Source organism: Hermetia illucens, chromosome 4 (genome assembly GCF_905115235.1).
Source record: "Hermetia illucens chromosome 4, iHerIll2.2.curated.20191125, whole genome shotgun sequence".
NCBI classification, from domain to species: Eukaryota; Metazoa; Arthropoda; class Insecta; order Diptera; family Stratiomyidae; genus Hermetia; species Hermetia illucens.
In genome coordinates, this window is record NC_051852.1 from 151,696,172 (window position 1) to 151,716,711 (window position 20,540).

The window sequence follows — 20,540 nt, forward strand, 5'->3', positions numbered from 1 at the left end:
TTTTGTGTAAAACAAAACCTTATTAAAATCAGTTTACTGTCTGTCTGTCCGTATGTCTGTCTTTTTTTTGAGGAGGTGGAAATCTTCAAAAGACACTGACCTGGACACGCCAGCGTGTGGGATTCTTAGCCACTAAAACCACCCCCGACTCCCTTCAAGTCCCGTGGAACCACCGTACGGTATTACATCACAGGGCGGAGTCAGCTCATTTTAGCTTCGTCCCCTTTCGTCTCTACGCGGCGTACGTAACCGCGATTTTCTGATCTCCTCTGCCTTTCGCAGTTTGCTCTGGATAGATACGACCATGGAGTTGATCGCATCCCAGTCTTCCTGACATGTTACCATTCTTCGCACCAGATTCTCTGGTACAAGCACCTCTCCTAGAGTCTCCTCTAGGTTCTTCTTTTCCTCAACAAATCTTGGACAGTGGAAGAATACATGCTCTGGGTCCTCTGGGACTCCATCGCAGTTTGGATAGTCGGGTGAGGTATCCAGTTTAAACCTGAACAGGTACTGGCGATATCCTCCATGCCCCGTGAGAAACTGACTAAGATTATAATTAATCTCAACGTGCCGTCTCTCCAACCACTCCTTGATAGCAGGAATGAGCCTGGGTGTCCACCGACCCTTTCCCGAGCGTTCCCAACGCTCTTGCGATCTATTTAGCGATCTCTCCCTTTCGGCGTTCTTCGTCTGCGATAAACGATGCGATATCGAATTGGTGGACCTTGGCGCAAAACCGGGATGTCTGGAGTTCCTTATTAAGGCAGGCCTAGACCGGATATCGGTTGTTGCGCCGTTGATGATTATGAAAGGAGAGATAGACTTCGCATTACATATATTCGTCATCTCATCTGCCAGGATGTCAATGGGCATTATTCCAGATATGACGAATGCTGCATCATCTGAGACAGTCCTGAATGCCGAGCACACCCCTAGGGCTGTTCTTCTGTAGACTGAACTCAGTTTGTTAGCGTTAAATGCTACCTGCAACGCCTTCCCCAAACTGGAGCTGCATAGAGTAGGCTCGAACTCACTACCCTAGCTATAAGCAACCTGGAAGCACGCCGTGGTCCTCCCACGTTCGGCATAATTCTTGCCAGGGCCACACTTGCAGTGGATGCTTTGTCATAAATATACTGCACGTGCGGATAATATCTAAGCTTCCCGTCTATCATCACTTCCAAGTATTTGATGGCAACATTAGAAGTGATGATATGATTCCCAATTTGAATACGAGCAAAATTTCTTTTACGGTGGTTGGTGATGAGGACCGCTTCCGTTTCCGCAAGTGTAAGACCAGAACTCTCTGGCTAACTCTTAACAGCACTGATCGCTTCGCATGAGTATAACTCAGCATCTTCGAGGTGTTTTGTGACCACAACCAGCGCTATATCGTCGGCCTAGCCCACCACCGTGACTTCCTCCGGAAGAGGAAGATTAAGTACATCGTTGTACATGATGTTCCACAGCAGTGAGCCCAGTACGGAGCTCTGTGGGACACCCGTGGAGACAACGTACTCCTGGGGTCCGTCATCAGTATCATACCAAAGCCTCCGTTCTTGTAAGTAGCTGTTGCCAATAATTGCAAGATTTAGGTATTATTTAGGACCGTATTATGTTCCAATTAGCCGAATTGAATGCATTTCTCACATCCAGGGTGACTACTATGCAATATTTGCTAGTACTGCCCTTTCCGTGGATTGCATCTTCGGCCAAGCTAGTAACCATTTTGATGGCATCAATGGTTGATCTGGCTTTACGGAACCCATACCGCCGATCTGAGAGACCTCCCTCGCTCTCAACAACCGGGAGTAATCTATTCTAGATTAGTCGCCCTAGAATTTTGCCCACAGTGTCCAAACGACAAATAGGTCTGTAGGAGGTTGGCTCACCTGGAGGTTTGCCAGCCTTAGGCAGTAGCACTAATTTCTGCCGTTTCCATGATGCAGGAAATATCCCTTCGGACATGAACGCTTCGAACAACTCAGCGAACATGTCCAGTCTGGATTTCACGCAAGCTTAAGGGCCCTATTCGGAACGCCATCCAGACCCGCAGCTTTGTTATATCCTATCCTAGCGGAGATTTCCAGCAGCTCGTCACTGATGACTAGCGGTATTGCCGTGTCGTTCGTCTATGTCCTCTTCTTCCTGGGGGAATAACCTCTAAATAATTTTTAACAAGAGCCCCATCACGATTCTGTAGGGCTCCTCCACGGGTTTACGCCCGCTTCCGAACAGAGCTCCTTAAAGCTTTCCCTCTTGCTCCGTTGTATGGCGAGCTTGAGGGTTTTGCGGACTTCCTTATAGGCGCGCTCTTTTTGCCCTTGGTCGATTCTGCCTACCAGTCTCTGAGCCGCTCTTCTGGCTCGGTGACAGGCTAATCGAAAGCTGGCCAGTTCAGTATTCCACCAGTAGTTTGGTCTTCTACTGGGAAATGAGCACCTCCTACCAGTCCACCAGTCGAATCTGTAACCCATACGCCACCGTGACGTTTTCTATACGGTTCGCTAATGATGGCAATTTACACTTCGGATTCGTAGATGGTATACTCGAGTAAATCTTGAGCGACCCTACAATTATTGAGGTTTATTTGAATAAACCTCATTTTTTCATTGAAGTTAGCGCCTTGCTAATTTCCGGGCATTTACGACTTCCGGCAATATGCCGGTATTCCCGTCCCTCACTTCCTTCGCACAATAAGCATTTGGGGTCCCTATTGCACGCTTCGGCAATATGGCCTTTCTACCCACAACTTCTGCATCAATCGAACCGATCAATGCTGCTGGTGTATGCCTTCGCGAAATGACCAAACGCGAGGCACTTGAAGCACCCCTTTAGAGAAATCCCTCAGACGGCAACCAACCCATCCGGTTCGAATCTTCCTGGCTGCCAATAGCTTCTGCGCTGCGTTAACTGGTAATCGCAATGTGGCCGTTTGAGCACTGCCATAGGCTTTCCGCAAACTCATAATGGACACTTTGGCAAGTTCCTTCAACTTGAACTGTTCCATCAAGGCAGTGCAAATTTCTCCTTTGGATGTCACTTCATCGAGATCTTTGCACTGTATATAGACCTCATGTTTTTGGGTCCGTACTGTGACATTCTCCCCAAGTGAGTTCTTAACCTGAGTTCGGAAGCGATTAGTTATCCCCAAGTTGGTTTTTTTCAGCTCAAACATGAGGTCACCCTTTTGGGCCCTTCGAATTTTGCTGACATTTCCGCCTAGATCTTTTAGGTCGGGGTCAGCTTTGACCTTTTTTAGTATCTCCGCGTAGGCCAAACTTCCATTCCTGGAGATTACAATCGCTTCTGGGCGAATTCTCACTTTTGCCTTTTTCTTAACTATCTTGGTCCATCCACTGTTTTCATTCCCTTTGGATTTTGTTGAGTCGATTATCGGAGCTCGCACTTGGAGGACCTGCTTTCTCTCCTCGGTGCTTTTAGTTCCGTTTTGCGGAACTATTTGTATTTCCTTTTTCCTCTTAGGAGCCTGCTGATTTCCCAGAATCTACATCCCTTTCCCGCACTCTCTTGTTTGGTGGCAGGTGGATTGCAATGCGGTTAGGTGTCACTTGGGACGCCTGTGGCACCGTTGGGGCAACAGATTTCGACTTGTCCTTGGAATTTCGTTCCTCCTGCTGGGATTTGTTGTAGAGCACTCTAATAGCTCTTAGCATACTTTTTATGGTTTGGTGCACGTTGTGCTTGTCCTTGATGAACTCAAACAGCTTCACTATTTTTGCATCAAGCTGTGTGAAGGGTAATTCCGCTGCTTCAGGGCTCTGCTCTCCATGATTCCTAACCAGATTACTACTTTTAAATACTCCTTTACATTTGGCATTATTGACCTTTTCTCAGTTTTATCTTTTTTGATGTTTGGCATTGGCGGAGATCTCAAAGTGGACGAACATCTTCTGAATGGGTCCTTTTCCTGATCCTGGAGTACCTCCTGCTGCTGCTCCTCTTGGATATGTGCGATTGGTGTTGTTGCTATTTTTGTCGATCTGATTTCAATTCATCCTTCTTCGATGTTGTTACTGGTGTTCTTGGAAGAGTGGTACTTCGCTTAAGCACTTCCTTTTCCAAATCTAAAACACTTGTAGCAGTAGATGGCACGGCGGCCAAGTTGTCTACCACCGAGGCACTGCGGTCGAGGGATATTGACGACCGGGAGCCCACTTGCTCACTCCCAAAAGCCGTAAGTTTCCTTCTTCTCACGTCTTCCATAGTGGTTTTATGTTCTGGGTATGCTTCCCATAGCCATTTTGGTCCGCGCACCAGAGATAAGCAAACACTAGTCCATGCACAGTCAGAAAAGAGAAGTGCATGAACACATATTTACACATAAATAGGTATGCCCCAATTCGCCAGCTGGGGTCGCGCCTGATGGGAGATCTGGCCGCTCCTCATAGGTCCGTCTGTTTATCTGTCTGTCAGTCCGTCACAAAAGGTCGGAAGTGTGAACGCTGACTCATACAGTGAGTTATATTCTTTTACATCAAATTTAAGGAGGGGTCCCCATACATGCAAAAGAGGTGTACATTTTTGTCACTAAATATAGTCATGTGGGGTGTCAAATGAAAGGTCTCGGTTAGTACTTTCCAAAGCTGGCCCTAGTTTTGACATTTATTGGAAATGCGGGAAGTTCGGGAGGTCGGAAGTGATCATTTATTTAACGGGGCCATTCTCAGAAACTGCTCAACCGAAAAATCTGAAAAAAATCAGGAGGCTGCCACTATGTGGTGGCTCTGAAATACCTTCCATACGGATATCCCTTCAAATAAAGTTAATATTAGTATATTACTATAATTTTTAGTAATTGGCTGTAAAAGCCCTCTTAAGTTTATCCTAAGCGTCCACCAAGCGGTATAGGATATAATATAGAGCTTGATCCTACCAAGTTTGGTGGAAATCGCACAATTACTAGCAAAGTTATAAGGGTTCAAAGTTGTCATTTCTTTGGAAATTCAAGATTTTGAATGTCAATATCACCCGAAAGTGAATATATGCGAATATTACGTGTTACGTACGGATGGAACAAATTCGCACTCAAATGTCTTTATAAAGAAAATACACAAAACCTTTCATACCTGAAGCGTCCAGCTTCCGGCTTTCCGACTTGTTTTCTAGTTATTTAATTTTGGAGCTCGTCTATCATTCATTATAAATCTGATAAACGTAATTTAAAAAATAATAATTACAAAATACAAAATAGCTAATCAGCATTATAGCAATCACACAACTCTCTACACATCATTTAAACGAAATCGTCTCCATAGATTTGCGTCACCATTTCGTGTACTGATTTGTTTGATTGCTTGTATCTTTTAATCAATATTGTGTTTCATAGCACAGCGTTCAATTCCTTATCAGTTTGCTAACATTATTCTACAAATATTTTTCACAATTGTAAAATATTCGCTCTAGTTCCCATTCACCGAGCACTCGTCCTAGGCAGCAACGTATGCAAATACATTAACCTTGTCTTTTGTTGTAGCCTTTCAAACATTACATCCTGAAGCGTTATTTAAAATTCATACAAGTAAGTCAAGGATCTGAACCAAATTAGGACTCGTACGTTGGTAGAAAAAGGTGCATGTGACTGTGAAGCCAATGACTAAATTTTTCGATTTAGAAATGGATATAAACCCCCATAGTCAGCAGTTGGAAGAACAGTAACCCCAAATACGTTGTTTCTCTCCCTCTGGCGCATTTTCACATGTTCATTATCATTTCGGTATATGGTATTCTTTCAAGTCCTTTCTAGGAAGACAGAAGATCTAAGTACTTTCCCCAGTCTCCCAACCAAACAGGCCTAGTACCTATCTAGTTCACAGTGTCCCGTTGATATGAAGGTGAAAAGAGGGTGTTTATTTGAAATTTCAACCCACTTGGTTCCCGGTTTCCTCTTTTATCCCTCATACACTCTCTGTGCCTTTCATATTTCCCCTATCATGGTATTCCTCTCTTATCATGATTTTGTGCATAAAAGGAATCGTGTGTAACTTGGATTTTCCTGATATTCCTTTCAGTCATCGTTATTTTATCCTTTTCTGGCTGCTTTCTTCGATTGTGTTCAATACAGGAATGTCAACAACTGAGGGGAAGAATTTCATTACGTGCTGCGAATTTAAGGATTTTTGAACCATGAAAATGTCCTTAGGAAAATGTTGACAGGGTTGAATTTGGATTTACGTTGAGAATTAAAGAAAATTTTTAGGGAAAATGAAAATGACGTTTTTGAAAAATTAACGCGTAATGTCTATGTTTTCTATCGTTATTGTCAAGTACTGTCTGATTAATTTGCATTTATTACACAAATAGAGGCGGTGATGATTTTCGTCATACAGGGTAGTCGCAAGGATTCTTTATTTAGATCCTCGATTTAAGAGTAGAATACGATGTGTACATATGTACATATTTTTCGTACTCGTCACACAGAAATTCATATTTGGAAGACCGATCGATTCGTATCGAATCGAATATCCTCAATTCGGATGAGATAAATTGCGTATCACGCCACTAGTCCAACGTCTTTTATAGTCGGGCAACACTCAGAACCAAATAGGAACCGACAGGATGGACGACAGTGTGGCACATTTTATATTTGAGACGTTCGTTGATACGTCGATCACAAAGAATACCAATTGTAGAACGCCACTTCATCCAGGTTGCGTTAATGCCTGAAGCAATTTCATAACGCAGTTCTCCATTGGCTGATAGCATTGACCCCAGATATTTAAATTGCTCAGTTCTGGGCGGGTCATTGCCGCTGACAGTGATTGTGTTTCGTGGGGATCGGTCGTCAAAAATTCAGTTTTATTCAGATTCAATCTAAGACCGTGTTGCATGAGGCAATCATTCCATTCGCGGACAAGTTGCTCGAGATCATTTTTGCTATTAGACGCTAGGAAAACATCATCTGCATAAAGCAGTGTATAGGGTGCTGCACGTTGGATGTGCCGTGTGACGGTGTCCATAACAAGAACAAAGAGGAGTGGTGAGAGGGCGCCCTGATGAACACCAACAGAGACACGAAGCGGTTTTGATACACCCGCCAAATTTCGAATTTTACTTTTCGAATCGTAGTTGAACCCATCGCACGAGTTCTTCTGGTACTAAGCATTGTCGTAAAGCATACCAGATGAGTTCATGTGGCACACGGTCAAGCGATTTCTCTAGATCCAGAAATGCAATGTAAAAAGGGTGACGCTTCTCACAGTGTTTCTGCAAGAGTAACCGCGGAGCGTGCATTGAATCAAATAGTTCCACAGTTCTCGACAAATCCGGTTTGATTCACGGTTATTTCAATTATTTTGCGAATACGATTGTGAAGAATGCCACAGCGTTGGGTCCCAGCTCGTTGCTTTCTAGAGCTCAGACGCGATGTCGTTAGGTCCTGTTGCTTTGTCCGATTTCATTCGTTTTATTGCTTCCTCAACTTGAGTTGCGCTGACATGAAACTCCTGGGGGTTTAACGTGAGTACCTACCGTGTAGGCATAATCCCACGGATTGATTTTGGGACCACAATCAGAGCCCCGCCATGCAAGCACAGCGGTCCTGGTTTATACTGAGTGCAGGCTCAGCATTCATACCAGTGGATGCGAGGCCTATCTAACATCTCTGCCGCAACTAAGAGGTACAACGCAACTCCACGCTTGAGCTCCGAGGAGCTCTGCCCGCGATGTAGGCATAACCACAACCACCATGAAACTCCCACTAGGGGCCAACCGCAAATAACCGGGCCGAGAACACATCCTCCAGGAATTCTCCTGGAGCATATGCTCCCAGAGGGCCATCCCGGTTCCCATGGTACCAGATAACCTCCGGTGAGGCTTCGTGGCAGAGCCACTTCAGATGAGTCCCTTGCAGACTCGGGTCTGATCGCCCTCCTCGAGTACGTGGGGACGGAACTCCCCAGAGTTGCGCTGACAGGTGAAACTGGTCCAAATATCGGCAATGATTGTGGAAGTGGAGGATGAGCAAATTCTTCAGTTGAAATCTGCTCGAAGTATTCTCGCCGTCTATCCGTTGCGGCTTGACAGCTGGTAAGCAAAGTATCGTTCTTGTCATTAACGCAACAAAAGTCTTCGATATCCTGTGTGCGTTCGTGTCGGCTTTTGGTAAGTCGATACAGATCTCTTTCGCCACCCCGAGTTTCCAGTTTATCGTAAAGATTTTTATAACGGGCCGCTAAGGTGGCCGCGATCGCTTTCTTTGCTTCTTGGTTGGCATTCTTATAAATTTGCCAATTGGCGAGCGTTTTACCGTGGAAAAACTTGTGGTAGAGGCGCTTCTTTTCATGGACCTTCATTTCAACATCTTCATTCCAAAGCCACGTATCTCGGTTGAAGTATTGCTTACCTGGCTTGGTGACCCCGAGAGGTGCAGAGACCACTTTGTGGATCGTACCTTTCATTTAGTTCCACGATTCTACTACATTCGTAATGGTTGGTAATCGTGTGAGTGAGATCATTTCTTCTTTCCTCTCACCAAATCGCCACCATTATAATGCGCGGCGGACCAGTGCGTTCCTCACGCTGTTTTATCGGTGGCTTAATTCGCAAGACGGCAATCAACGGTCGCTGGTCTCCTAGAGAACGGTTTTGCAATCAGTGACGGTGGTAACATGTCGACGTCTTATGAGAATATAGTTGAATTGCGTTTTACTGTTCCTACTATAAAATGTAGGAAGATGAGACAATCGTTTAATGAACCATGTATTCGTAAGTACAAGGTCATGGGTGTCCGCAAAATCGATTATACCCTCGCCACCCTCATTGCGCGCTCCGAACTTCTTGCCTCCATGACACCTGTTACCGTCTGCCTTTTCAACCGCATGACCATTAAGGTCGCCAGCAATGATAATACAGTCGTCAGCAGGCAAGTGACAAATCTTTTCATCGAGAAGTTGCCAAAAGGCATCTTTCCCGGCATCAGGTTGAACTATCTGTGGTGCGTACGTGGTGAAGAAGTGAATATTTCGATCAGCTGATATAATGGTGAGGCTGATGAAGCTATCAGCCGATCATCAAATCGTTCGACTTCTTTAATGGTATCACGGCAACTCTCTGAGATAGCAATGTCAACACCGTATTAAGTGTGTACAGCCCAAATCTACCCGCAAGCGGAAGAGGAAGGCCCGGCAGAAGGGAATTTCGGCCACTAAGGAGGGGGGACTACAGGCTGAATCCTGCCTGTCAGAACCTTCTCCTTCATCCTTACCGGGAAGAGCGGAAGAACGGGAAGCTGGTGACGTGGACGCTGCTGGTTCAACGCCGGTATGTGGAAATGGATCCAAGCGGTCCGAACACCGTGAACCTGGAAAGGCCCTAAGCCGACGGCAGAAGAGAGCACTGCGAAGGAAGATGAAGCACCTTGGGAATGAAACATGGACGTGGCTGTACCACTAGGCGCGGTAACGCCCAAAGAAATCGGACGCAAGGAAGCGGAATCTCCGGCGGAAGGTGGGGATAAACTGGAAACTCCGGTAAGATCCACACTGGACGCACGATCAAGGTTTTCGTGATGGGCTTCTCCATTTGGAGTGCACTGACGAGGCTGCTTTAAAGTGGCTCCAGCAGGTAATCCCAACTTTGAGTTCCGGCGGTCGGCCCAAGTTCACTATTGTGAACACTGAGCTAAGCAGAACAGAACATGTCGGAGGTTGGCTACCGGGCTCTCGAAGGAAGACAGAGGACATCATCCGCATGCTGGACCAACAGAGTCTGAATGTGCTCAGGGGAAGTCACCATATGGTGCTCCACTTTTTCCTATATAGACTGAAATTCAGTCATATCAGGAGACTGTAGGGCATCATCTCCATTTTGAGAGCGAAGAACAATGATGGTCTTCGACTCACACAACATAGAGCAAATTGCAGCATCTTCGGTGCGCTCTCCCACAATATAGACGTGCGCGGAGGATAATGCATACAGGGGCGGAACCCCAGTATGGGGGCCCGCACTGGGGAAGGGACTACAGAGTGAATCCTACCTGCTAGTAACTTCTCCTACACCTTCCAAGGAACAGGCGGAAGGAAGGGAAGCCAGAGACCTGAACGGAACTGACTTGATGCCAGTTCGAGTGATCGAATCTATGCAACCCGGACACCGCAAACCAATTAAGGTGCTAAGTGGAAAACAGACGAATGCTCTGCGGGATGAGATGAGATCTTTCGTGGATGAGAACATGGGAATTGCGGTACTTCCAAGTACAGCTTTTCTCAGAGAAATCAATCACGAGGGGATCGAGTCTCTGGCGGTATGGTGTGGGGGAAACCCCGTCATACGCGGACTGCCGCATACGCTTCTAACTGTTTTCCATAAGATAATAGACTAAGTTTATGTCGAAAAACATAAAGATTGGTCAAATCAACCTGCAGCATGCCAAAACTCCCTCCTACCTGTTGGCAGCGAGAATGGCAAAGCTACAGGTTTTCCCCTATATCTTTCTGGTGCAAGAACCGTGGGTTCGATTTAACAGAATCTGTGGCATTGGATCAGTAAAGGGGCTAGGATCTTCTACGACGAAAGATCCATAAGACCGAGAGCTTGCGTCCTGATGTCAAGACGGTTAGAGGCAACTATGCTGAGACAATATTGTTCCCAGGACTTAGCTACGGTCATCATACAATACCAGATAAATGACGAGAGGAAAAACATCATAGTTGCCTCCGCTTATTTACCCTATGATTCTTTGCATCCTCCACCGATGCAACAACTTAGGGATCTGGTGGCGTTTGCAGAATCAAGTGGTCTCGAACTCTTAATAGGTTGCGATGCAAATGCTCAACATATTTGTTGGGGCAGTAGCAAATGCAATCCAAGAGGAGAGAAGCTATTTGATTTCATCACTTCAGCTGATCTTATGACTGCAAACGTAGGGTGCGCCCCTACGTTCGTGGGACCGAGAAGAAGCGAAGTAATTGACCTAACAATCTGTACCCCAAAACTGTTAGAGTTGATTACAGACTGGCGAGTGCTAGACGAGGTCTCACTGTCAGATCACCGATATCTAGAATTCAATCTGACTATTGCGGGCGAACAGTCTGCAGTACAAAGAGGGAACCCTAGGAAAACGGATTGGGCAAAGTTCAATGAACTTCTTGGCAATAAAGTACAGTTCCCTAGGCGACTAAGGACTCCTTTGGTGCTGGAAGATGAATTGGAAACTCTGAACTGCACACGTTTAGAGTGCTATGAAGAGGCTTGTCCTATTTCCCGAGGCCAAAGCGGTAAAACGGTTCCTTGGTGGAACCGAGAACTGCAAAAACTCAGGAAATCAACCAGAATCGTGCTTGCAAAAGTAACAAGAACGAAGACTGGTTAAATTTCAGGAACTCACAACGTGAATATAAGAGGCTCGTGAGGTGCTCGAAACGAGACTCCTTTAGAGCGTACTGTGCGGAACTGGAACGCGAAAGGGAGACTTCAAGGCTGTGCAGAGTCCTCAAAAGGGATGAGTTGGCCAAGTTGGATTCTCTTAGAAAACCCGACGGTACTTTCGCGAGCTCTAGACTGGACTCAGTACAGACCCTCCTGGAAGTACACCACCCGGGAGAACGGGTGAGAGAAGTGGTAGGGGGAGAGTTGACGGTTCTTGCAACCCTTTCAACACGCAAGTGTTGCAAGGGGAACTGGAACACTGCGAAAGCGGTTGTTACCCATGAAAAGGTGAGAGCTGCCATATTGTCCTTTGAACATTTCAAAGCACCTGGCATCTATCCGGCAATGCTAAAGGAGGGTATGGAGCATTTAGAGCGACCTCTAAGAAATATTTTTCGAGGATGTCTTGCTTTGGGCTACGTGCCTTCTTCTTGGCAACAGGTTAAGGTAGTTTTCATACCGAAACCTGGGAAAGATGACTATTCTAATCCAAAGAACTTCAGACAGATCAGCTTGACTTCATTCTTGCTGAAAGGTTTGGAGAGACTGGTGGAGCGTCACATTCGTGGAAACGCACTTAGGTCACACCCACTTAGTGAAAACCAACATGCTTACCAACGTGGAAAGTCCTGTGAGTCTGCTCTTCGTTGTTTGGTCACAAAGATAGAGGATGCAACTTTGAATGGTGAGTACGCGATGGGGGTGTTCGTGGACATTGAAGGGGCTTTTAACTGTGCGCCTTTTCAAAAACTTTGTGAGAGTGCAACTAGAGTGCATGGTGTTGATGATGCTTTAATTAAGTAGATCCATGCTATGCTAACGCAAAGATAGTTGTGCGCTGAGGTAGGGGTCGATCGCTACCTGACTACGGAAGCAACGAAGGGCTGCCCCCAAGGAGGTGTGTTTTCGCCGCTTCTGTGGAGTATGCTGGTGCCTTAGACATGGTTTGTCAGTTAATCCAAATAAAACCACAATGGTTTTATTCACAAAAAGGAGAAAACTGGATGGACTTCGTGTCCCTGAGATGAGGGGTACTACCCTTCAACTTTCCGAAGAAGTGAAATATCTGGGAGTCACTATAGATAAAAAAAACTTCTTTGGAACAAACATGTAGAGGTAAAGATGAAACGTGCTCTTACAGCTTATGGGCTGTGCAGACGGACCTTTGCCTCGACATGGGGACTCAGGCCTCATGTGGTAATGTGGATATACGTTGCCATCATTAGGCCGATGTTCGTATATGCATCCGTAGTGTGGTGGGTTAAGGTGAGACAAGAAGGTTTTCACCGTAAACTAGCCGCACTGCAAAGAACTGTTTGTCTGGGTATTACTGGTGCCATGAGCACGACATCCGGCGCAGCTCTGAATGCACTACTCAATTTGCAGCCACTGGATATATTTATTCAAAGCACTGCAATGAGAGCAGCTCATAGGCTAATTCGATTAGATCTATGGGAAAACAACGGATGTGGGGGGCACAGAGCATTGGAAGAGTTACTGGGAGGACTGAATCCAGTTCTTACAATGCCTTCCGATTCTCGTGTCCCCATACATGTGTTTTTTAGAAGATATGTAGTTACCCTGAAGCGTAGAGAGGACTGGGAAGACCCAGAGGAATGCGTGGCGGGATATACGGAAGTCTTCTACACCGATGGCTCAAAAACAGAAGGGGGTTCTGGAGCCGGAGTCTACCTCTCGAATAAAAACGAGAAGTGGGCTTTTCCTTTGGGACAATATGCAACGGTTTTTCAAGCCGAAGTTTATGCGATCCTAAGGGTGGCAAACTGGGTGATTGACGAGCGGTTGAAGGGCAGACGCATCGGAATCTGCAGTGACACTCAAGCCGCACTGAGGGCATTGAGCAGTCCCTTGATCACCTCGAAAATCGTTCAGGAATGCAGAAACCGTTTGAACTCTATGTCTAGATTCAATACGGTGGAACTACTCTGGGTACCTGGTCACTGTGGCGGGGGGGTGGCGAGTACAATGGGCCAACACGGCCTGAGTGCTTAGAAGCTGTAGCTTCTCCCCCACCATACACACACACACAAGCGTGTGGACTACCAAAATAGAGAATTTTATAACCATTTTTACTGGGTTCGCGTTCAATGTGCCCGGGTTGTGGCGCCAGACCACCAGACCATCCAGAGCGCAGATATCAATACGACTTTTCCGAAGGACTCCTGCGACTTCCTTGGTCTTTCCAGTTAGGGTACCAGCATTTATCTTGCAGACACGTATTTGTTTTGCTCGGACTAACTTATTTACGTCCTGACGCCGTCCATGCGTCAAGAACCCTTGCCCATTTCATGACAGGACGAGGGTCCGCCCTGCCGCGTCGACTGAGGTAGACGCTCTAGCATTTTTCCGAGGCTTGGTACTCGATCCGATCACCTTGTTTCTAACGACTTTGGATGGATTTTTTGGTCGGCATGTCGCGGGACCTGTCACCAAGTAAGAAAGAAAACACTTTCCTCCGTGACATTATTAATTATTTTACCTTTTAGACTTTGCACTTTTACCTGCTGTGATTAAATGAGACAATGTTGCACTCATAAACAAAATTAGCACACACATCTCTTATCAGGGGAGTCCCCAAATTAGTTTGTGAACTTTTACGTTTGAATTCTTACTCACAATTTTGTGCGTTTTATACGCTTTCAAGAGGTTCAAGTCCGGCTATGAAGGGTTTTTTTTAAGTATAAAAACTATTGTCCGTGTCCGGTCAACAGGGGTGTCGGCCCAAGAGCGGCAAATTGTTCTGACATTTACAAAAAAATCATAATTAGTGGAAAATTGTCCGCCTATTAGGGGTGTCCGCTAAGAGGGTTTCCACTGTATCAAAAATAAAACCTTATTAAAATCGATTCATTGCCTGTTTGTCTTTCTGTCACACGCACTTTTCTCAGAAGCATTGATGTCTACTGACACGGAATTTTGGATTGCAACGGCGACCCCATACGTCAAAGTCGAAGTTGCCAGAATTAGGAGCTCTCTTGATAGGAATTTTCCAAAACTATTTCCTCAATTCAAAATTAAGAATGCTAATTACCCGATTCAGTTAAAAGCCGTACCCTCATGATTCACCCCTCAAAAGAACTTGCTCTATTTTCCCCGATTGCCATTAACCCTGCAATCACTCTCTTCGGCTGCCATTTTCAGCGGGAAATTTCTCTTACCGTACGCCTGAGAATTTCCCGCACAAGTGCCGAGCACCGGAGGCACCGAGTTGTAAGCTCTGTTTACGGCGGACGGAATGCACTTGAATCTGTTGTGTGTTCACGTTGAAATTGAGGAGTTTGTTTGGGATAACTTTCAGTTTATCGCGTTCAGCTGTGTACGATGTTGCCCGTTTCCGCCGCGCCCTTCCCCGGCGGCCGTTAGCACCGCTCTGCCCCCCGTCTGCGCGCCCGCGGGCTGAATAGTGTGTTTTGTTTAATTCGCTGTATTTATTCTAAATTTACTGCTTATGTTTTCGTCGGCCTCCGCGGCCGCTCTGAGATGTCGCAGCATCCGCACTCGCATAATGAGAAGATACGCGGGAATCTTGCGGACGCTGTGAAGCGGAGAACGCATCAATTAATTATTAATTTACATTAGATTGATCGCTGGGATGCGCCCGCCCGCCCCGCAGACCTGGACTAGGAGCGGAGGACCCGTTTGACGGACAGACTGTCGCGGAGATAATAGATACGAATAGGAGGTGTGATTGCGATTTGAGAAAGCCAGTGCGCGACTATTGCTCCCTCGGCACTTGCCGATAACAACGAGTAATTGCCAGCCAGTTTGGCAGCGCTCACTTGTGCTTCTCCTCCGACTGGCAGCGGCGGCCAAGGTGGATTCGTCTTGCGAACAGTTCCAAGATTTGTGGATTATTAAAAGGCGGCAGTGAAGATAAATGTCGAAAACTGAAGATTTCTCTCGTGTGGAAACCGTGAGAGATCAAGTACTTACGGAGTCGTGACGAGTGTCGTGGGCTCACAACAGTGCGGTGGTCGGGTTGAGATGTGGCCGGCGGCAAAGTGTTAACAGTTGTGGATCTGCATAGCACGTAGATGCCCGGTCGGCAGCCGAAACGCTCGCTCGCTCGTATCTTTGTATCTTTTGTCAAATCGCGGCAGCTAGAATTTCGTATCGACAAGTATCTGAGTAACGAGTTCAAATCTCAGCCACGACAAATTAGCGCTAACTAACGCATTTTGAGAAAGAGATAAAGCGAACACGGACTGAACTTGTTTTGTGTATTTATTCAAGAATTCGAATTTCACGGAGATTTACGTTATGGCAAGAAGTGAGTGGCGTTCATTGTGTGTCTGTTGCCTCCGCGGAACGCGTGCTCGTGTCGCGTAATAACGTCTCCTGGTTCGGTCGCGATTAATTCAGATAACCAGAATTCGATTAAAATTAACAATTGAGAGTACTTGAAAAGTAAAGATATTTTTTTTTTTTTTTGAGAAATCGCACACGCAACCAGAATTGTTGATTTCGTGGAAAATCAGATTCCTTCCGATGGGGGAGGAATGCATGGTTAGGGGCAGAACCGACTGCTTACATCAAGATTGTGCCTCCACCAGTGTCGCAGATACAAGGAACGTTTAACGTTTAATCCACTGCTCCCGTGAATAATTATCGTTCATGATCCCCTTCCTTGGTCTGCTATCGAATTGTGTGCATTGAAAGCATTCCTTCTACGTATGCAAATGTGAAACTCCAAACCATGTTTGCGAGAAGAAATAACGGCACCAGCCATGAAAAAAAAAATTATATTGAAATGAAGAAATGAAATTTCATAATTTTCATTTAATAGTGAGATGACCCAGTTTATGCGCGAGTAATTACAAAAAATTATGTTTGGAGAGGAAAATACTGTGATAATGTAAATTGAGAGAGAAAAAAAAACGTTTTATTTGTGTTTCCCAGAAGTTTAGATTCGGTTTGCGTGTTGTTGTTGCTGCGATAAAGCCCCGATAATCAGTGCTGGATTAAACACATTTCCGTGTGCATTTGACGAGTTTAAGTGCGGCTAACCGAAACTGGCCAATCACCGGATTGACAAACATGCAAAACTGATAGTTGGCCCGCTGAGCGAAAAACAACCCCCAACGCATCAATTACAAACTATGAGGGAACAGCCGAGCACCAATGACTACGTCACAGCAATGAATGCTAATGGCGTTTTAACGATCAAGGTAATTAGCCCCGCCATTTTACTACTTTTCAATACAATTCTGCCGTTTCTTATTTTTCCCGTTTAAAACATAATTCGTGCGGCTACTGGCTTGGCTGGCTCTGCCGTGCGGGTAACGTGGTTCATGGAAAGAATCAACTTTTAGCCACAACTCGGCCAAGTTTTGTGTTTTTGTAAAGCATTTGCGCTGAAGCTGGAAAGCTACAAGAGAAGAGCCAAGTATGGATTGAATGGCGTTTAGATTTTGGCTGTTGATCTGTTGCCGTGAATTAGCAAATGGGGTATTAGGTGGCGCATTATTTATAACAAATTGATGGCTGGAGAATGTCGCTAGTGCATGGGAGCCAGCTTAGAAGTTGTGAAAGTGATTTTTACAATACTAAACTGAACATATACATCCCCCGGACGACAGGGGAGAAGGATATCACCCAAACTCCGCAAAACTTCGAATTTTTATTCCCACCGCTAACATCATATGTGAGTCTTAAAGAAGAAGGTTCCACTTAATCACTAGAACCCAACATTTCTTTTCTCTCCTCATCGGTTCAATTCAAAACCAAGAGGATAATCCTGATTGACTTTGAAGGTCCGAAAAACAATAAGGGTGAGTTCAGTCGGAATAAAAACAGTCCATGGGAAGAGGGTGGGGGAGAACAAAAGCTTTTGTAATTGACTGTGGGGTGGTGAAATCAGGAAGGTGACCAGAACATTCGGAAAAGAATGAGTTACACCACGTTTGCTCTGCCCAACGAACTGATTGACAACACACGTGGATAACTACTATTGTGTCTTTGAGGTGTCCGAGGAATAAACACACGCCCACACTATACTATGGACATGAGACTGGGTATTTACATAATTTTAAACGAGATGGATGATACAGACTACATCGAATTGAATCACTGAACTATATAATCACACACCGTCATTAGGCGGGAAATTTCGTGGGGGGAGACGAAGAAATAGCTGCTGGTCACCAAAATCTCCCCAACTGGACTAAAAAGCTTGACTAATTCTTCAACTTAGGTTGAAATATCTAAGACGACCACGTTAATGCTTGACTATTCTTCAACTCGGGTCGAAATTGCTGAGATGCTCTCACAAACATGGTTCACGACGACGTACGTGACTAATGAGGACGTACTGGTTCCAATGCCAGAGAATGAGGTTTCTTTCCCCTTATTCTGGATCTGCTTGTTAATTGTTTGAAAAAAAAAATTGAAGGCATTGGTCAACCCCTTGCAGAAATTCTGGAAATTCGCCTTGTTTTTTTGAACCAAGGTTGATTGAGGTAATTTATGTGGACCTTCTGTATTTCATTCACCATTCACTCACAATCAACTTGACTGGTGGTGCATTATCTGTTCAGGATTTCAGATACTTCCTTGAACTGCCTTGTTCAGCTGTGAACGTGAAAATATTAGCGGTTTCAAGAAATTTCTGCAAATTCACGTAAATATAATATAATAAATAATTCCATGGAACTCTTATTTTAAAATTTTAATACGAAATATTTGCTAAGAGGTTAAGAATCACAGAAAAGATGAATCATAATACTATAGAATAATATGGCAACTTGGTACATAGATAACGATTTTTTTTATTAGCGTAGGTGCAATTTCGCACGTAACATTGAAATAGCAGTTTTTTTTTTTTTTGCAGAATTTTAGACGAAAGTAAATTTTCTAGTATCTTTTAATATTAATTCTGAAATTATAGTAAAATACTTGGTATTCTCACTGTGCCATTGATCAGTGAAAATTTTTCCTTTAGGGGGGGGGGCATTCTACTCTCGAGCCGAACATTTTTTGTGGAGAGAATTGCTAAGGAACTATCGAAGATAATTCAGAATTCTTTCATTCTTTGATTCATTCTCACTTTTAAAAATGTGTTTTCGAAAATTAATAAGTCCCTGACACCTTGGAATATCCTTGACCCTGTCACTGCAGAAGTGTCATTGGCGATTTTTTGGTAAAATTTCGCCATTTAAGTCAGTATTTCTTTTGTAATTTTTTGTTTTTATTTATTCGATAGAATCTTCTTCTTTTTCTTCAGCCTTTGTCCCGTTCACAAGCGGGGTCGGCTCGTCGTGATCGGCTTCGCCATTTGGCTCTATCGAATGCCTGATCTGGGTGCAATCTCGAGGCTTTCAAATCCCCATCTACAAGCATAAACTTATTATCAAAATATGAATTCGCAGTACAATTATACAAGTAAAATGTACTACAGCAATGCATAACGATCTGTGTACTTGCAACTTATGACACCGACCCAATATTTTGTAAACCAGGAATAATAATATACCTGACTAGGTAAGAAATTAGCCACGTAAGCATTTCAAATTGTGTATAAGGCCAAGAGTTTACAAATAAAATTCAGTGCTTATCCAATAGAGCCACACCAGTTTTTTTTGCTGCTCAGAAGGAGCATAGCTCTGGAATAAGGAGAATAGCTTCTCCAGCTTCTCTACGGGTCAGGCCAGTGCTATAGCGCCCACGCTGCACTGGAAGTCGTCGAGTTAAAGCTATTTAGCTGCTCGCCCCTGATCCCGTGTTAAAGCTATAGCGCCTCACGCTGCTCTAACCCGTAAATCGGGATTATCCAGTTTCGGCTGGGATTCCATAACAATATAGTCTCAAAAGCCCTCCCTCAAGGCGGGAGGGGGATGGTCGAAAGTGCGCATTTCCTTCACGAACACATTCTTAGAAACTACCCAACCAAAAAAAATCTGAAAAAAAATCAAGAAGCTGCCTTGGCTCTGAAATACCCTCCATGCCGATATCTGTTCAAATCAAATCAATAATAGTATATTACTGTAATTTTCCGTAATTGACTGCAAAACCCCCTAAGTTCAGACTGGAAGCATGAAATGCCGCAATATAGGCTATCGCATAGAGTATGATCATACCATGTGTGGTCCAAATGGCACTATTACTATCAGAGTTATAATAGGTCAAAGTTGTCGCTTTTGTACAATTTCTAGACTTTAAATGTCAATGTCACGCGAAAGTCGGTATTATCACATAACATGTACATGCATATATTGCGTGCTAGGTACTAATGGGACAAATGTCCAATCAAATGTTTTTATTAAAGAAATACACAAAACCTTTCATATATGAAACTTCCTGTTTCCCGGCTTGTTTTTATATTTCTCATGACTTGCCCTCAACGTGATTATTTCAAAACCGTGCTTTTTGAAATTTCCCCTCACTTTTGGACCAATTTTAATTAATTTTTTACCCAATATGATCGTAATAATCGTCGTCAGTATGCTCCGAACTATGATTTCCAAGATTCGTTGACATTAAATTCCTTTTCCGATGTATTAGGTACAAAAATGAGGACGATTTTGAAATTCGTTTTTTTTTTAAATTCGACAAAATACTATTTTTGAATGGATCCCGTTAGTTCAGTCCATAACTACATAGCATTACTTCTTAAATTGCAGTAAAATATTAAGGGTATATTCTAAGTTTTTGGACCACAGTTAGTCGCGGTGAACACTGCACCATTAGTCAAACAAAAATGTATTTTTAAGGGGGTCGGTATTTTTAGAAATCGAAGATGATTGATTTTTTTTTTATTTTTTGAACATGCATGATTCTTCTTTTCATTTTTGAAATTAATAATAACCGTCACTGCAGAAGTGAGTTGTCTCAAATCAAAGAAATGAAATACATCCTTAATTAGCATTACCCCGTTAAGTTTTCTCGAGATATTTTGATGTTTATTAAAGTAAGGTAATGATTTAAGAAAAATCGTATTTCGATTTATTTTTTTCTCTATTAGAGGCTACAAACAAGTCGGGAAACCGGAAGCTGGACGCTTCAGGTACGAAAGGTTTTTTGTATTTCTTAATACGTAGCACGTAATATATGCATATGTCCACTTTCGGGTGATATTGACATTGATAGTCTTCAATTTTCAAAGAAGCAACAACTTCGACGTATTATAAATT

The 20,540-nt window shown here is 44.2% G+C and overlaps 1 protein-coding gene across 2 annotated transcripts in view; it reads left to right on the forward strand.

Annotated features, from left to right (window-relative positions):
* LOC119655845 (mucin-5AC-like) overlaps positions 1 to 20,540 on the forward strand; it is a 197,957-nt gene that overhangs the window by 81,748 nt on the left and 95,669 nt on the right. The window contains exon 1 of one of the 2 annotated variants that reach the window (XM_038061958.1): positions 14,653 to 16,580. The exons of the other annotated variant lie outside the window; for it this stretch is intronic. Within the exon in view, the coding sequence (XP_037917886.1) occupies positions 16,512 to 16,580 (69 nt within the window). The 5' untranslated portion in view covers positions 14,653 to 16,511. Of the gene's footprint in view, positions 1 to 14,652; positions 16,581 to 20,540 lie in introns of those variants that run through there. 2 annotated transcript variants of the gene reach the window in all.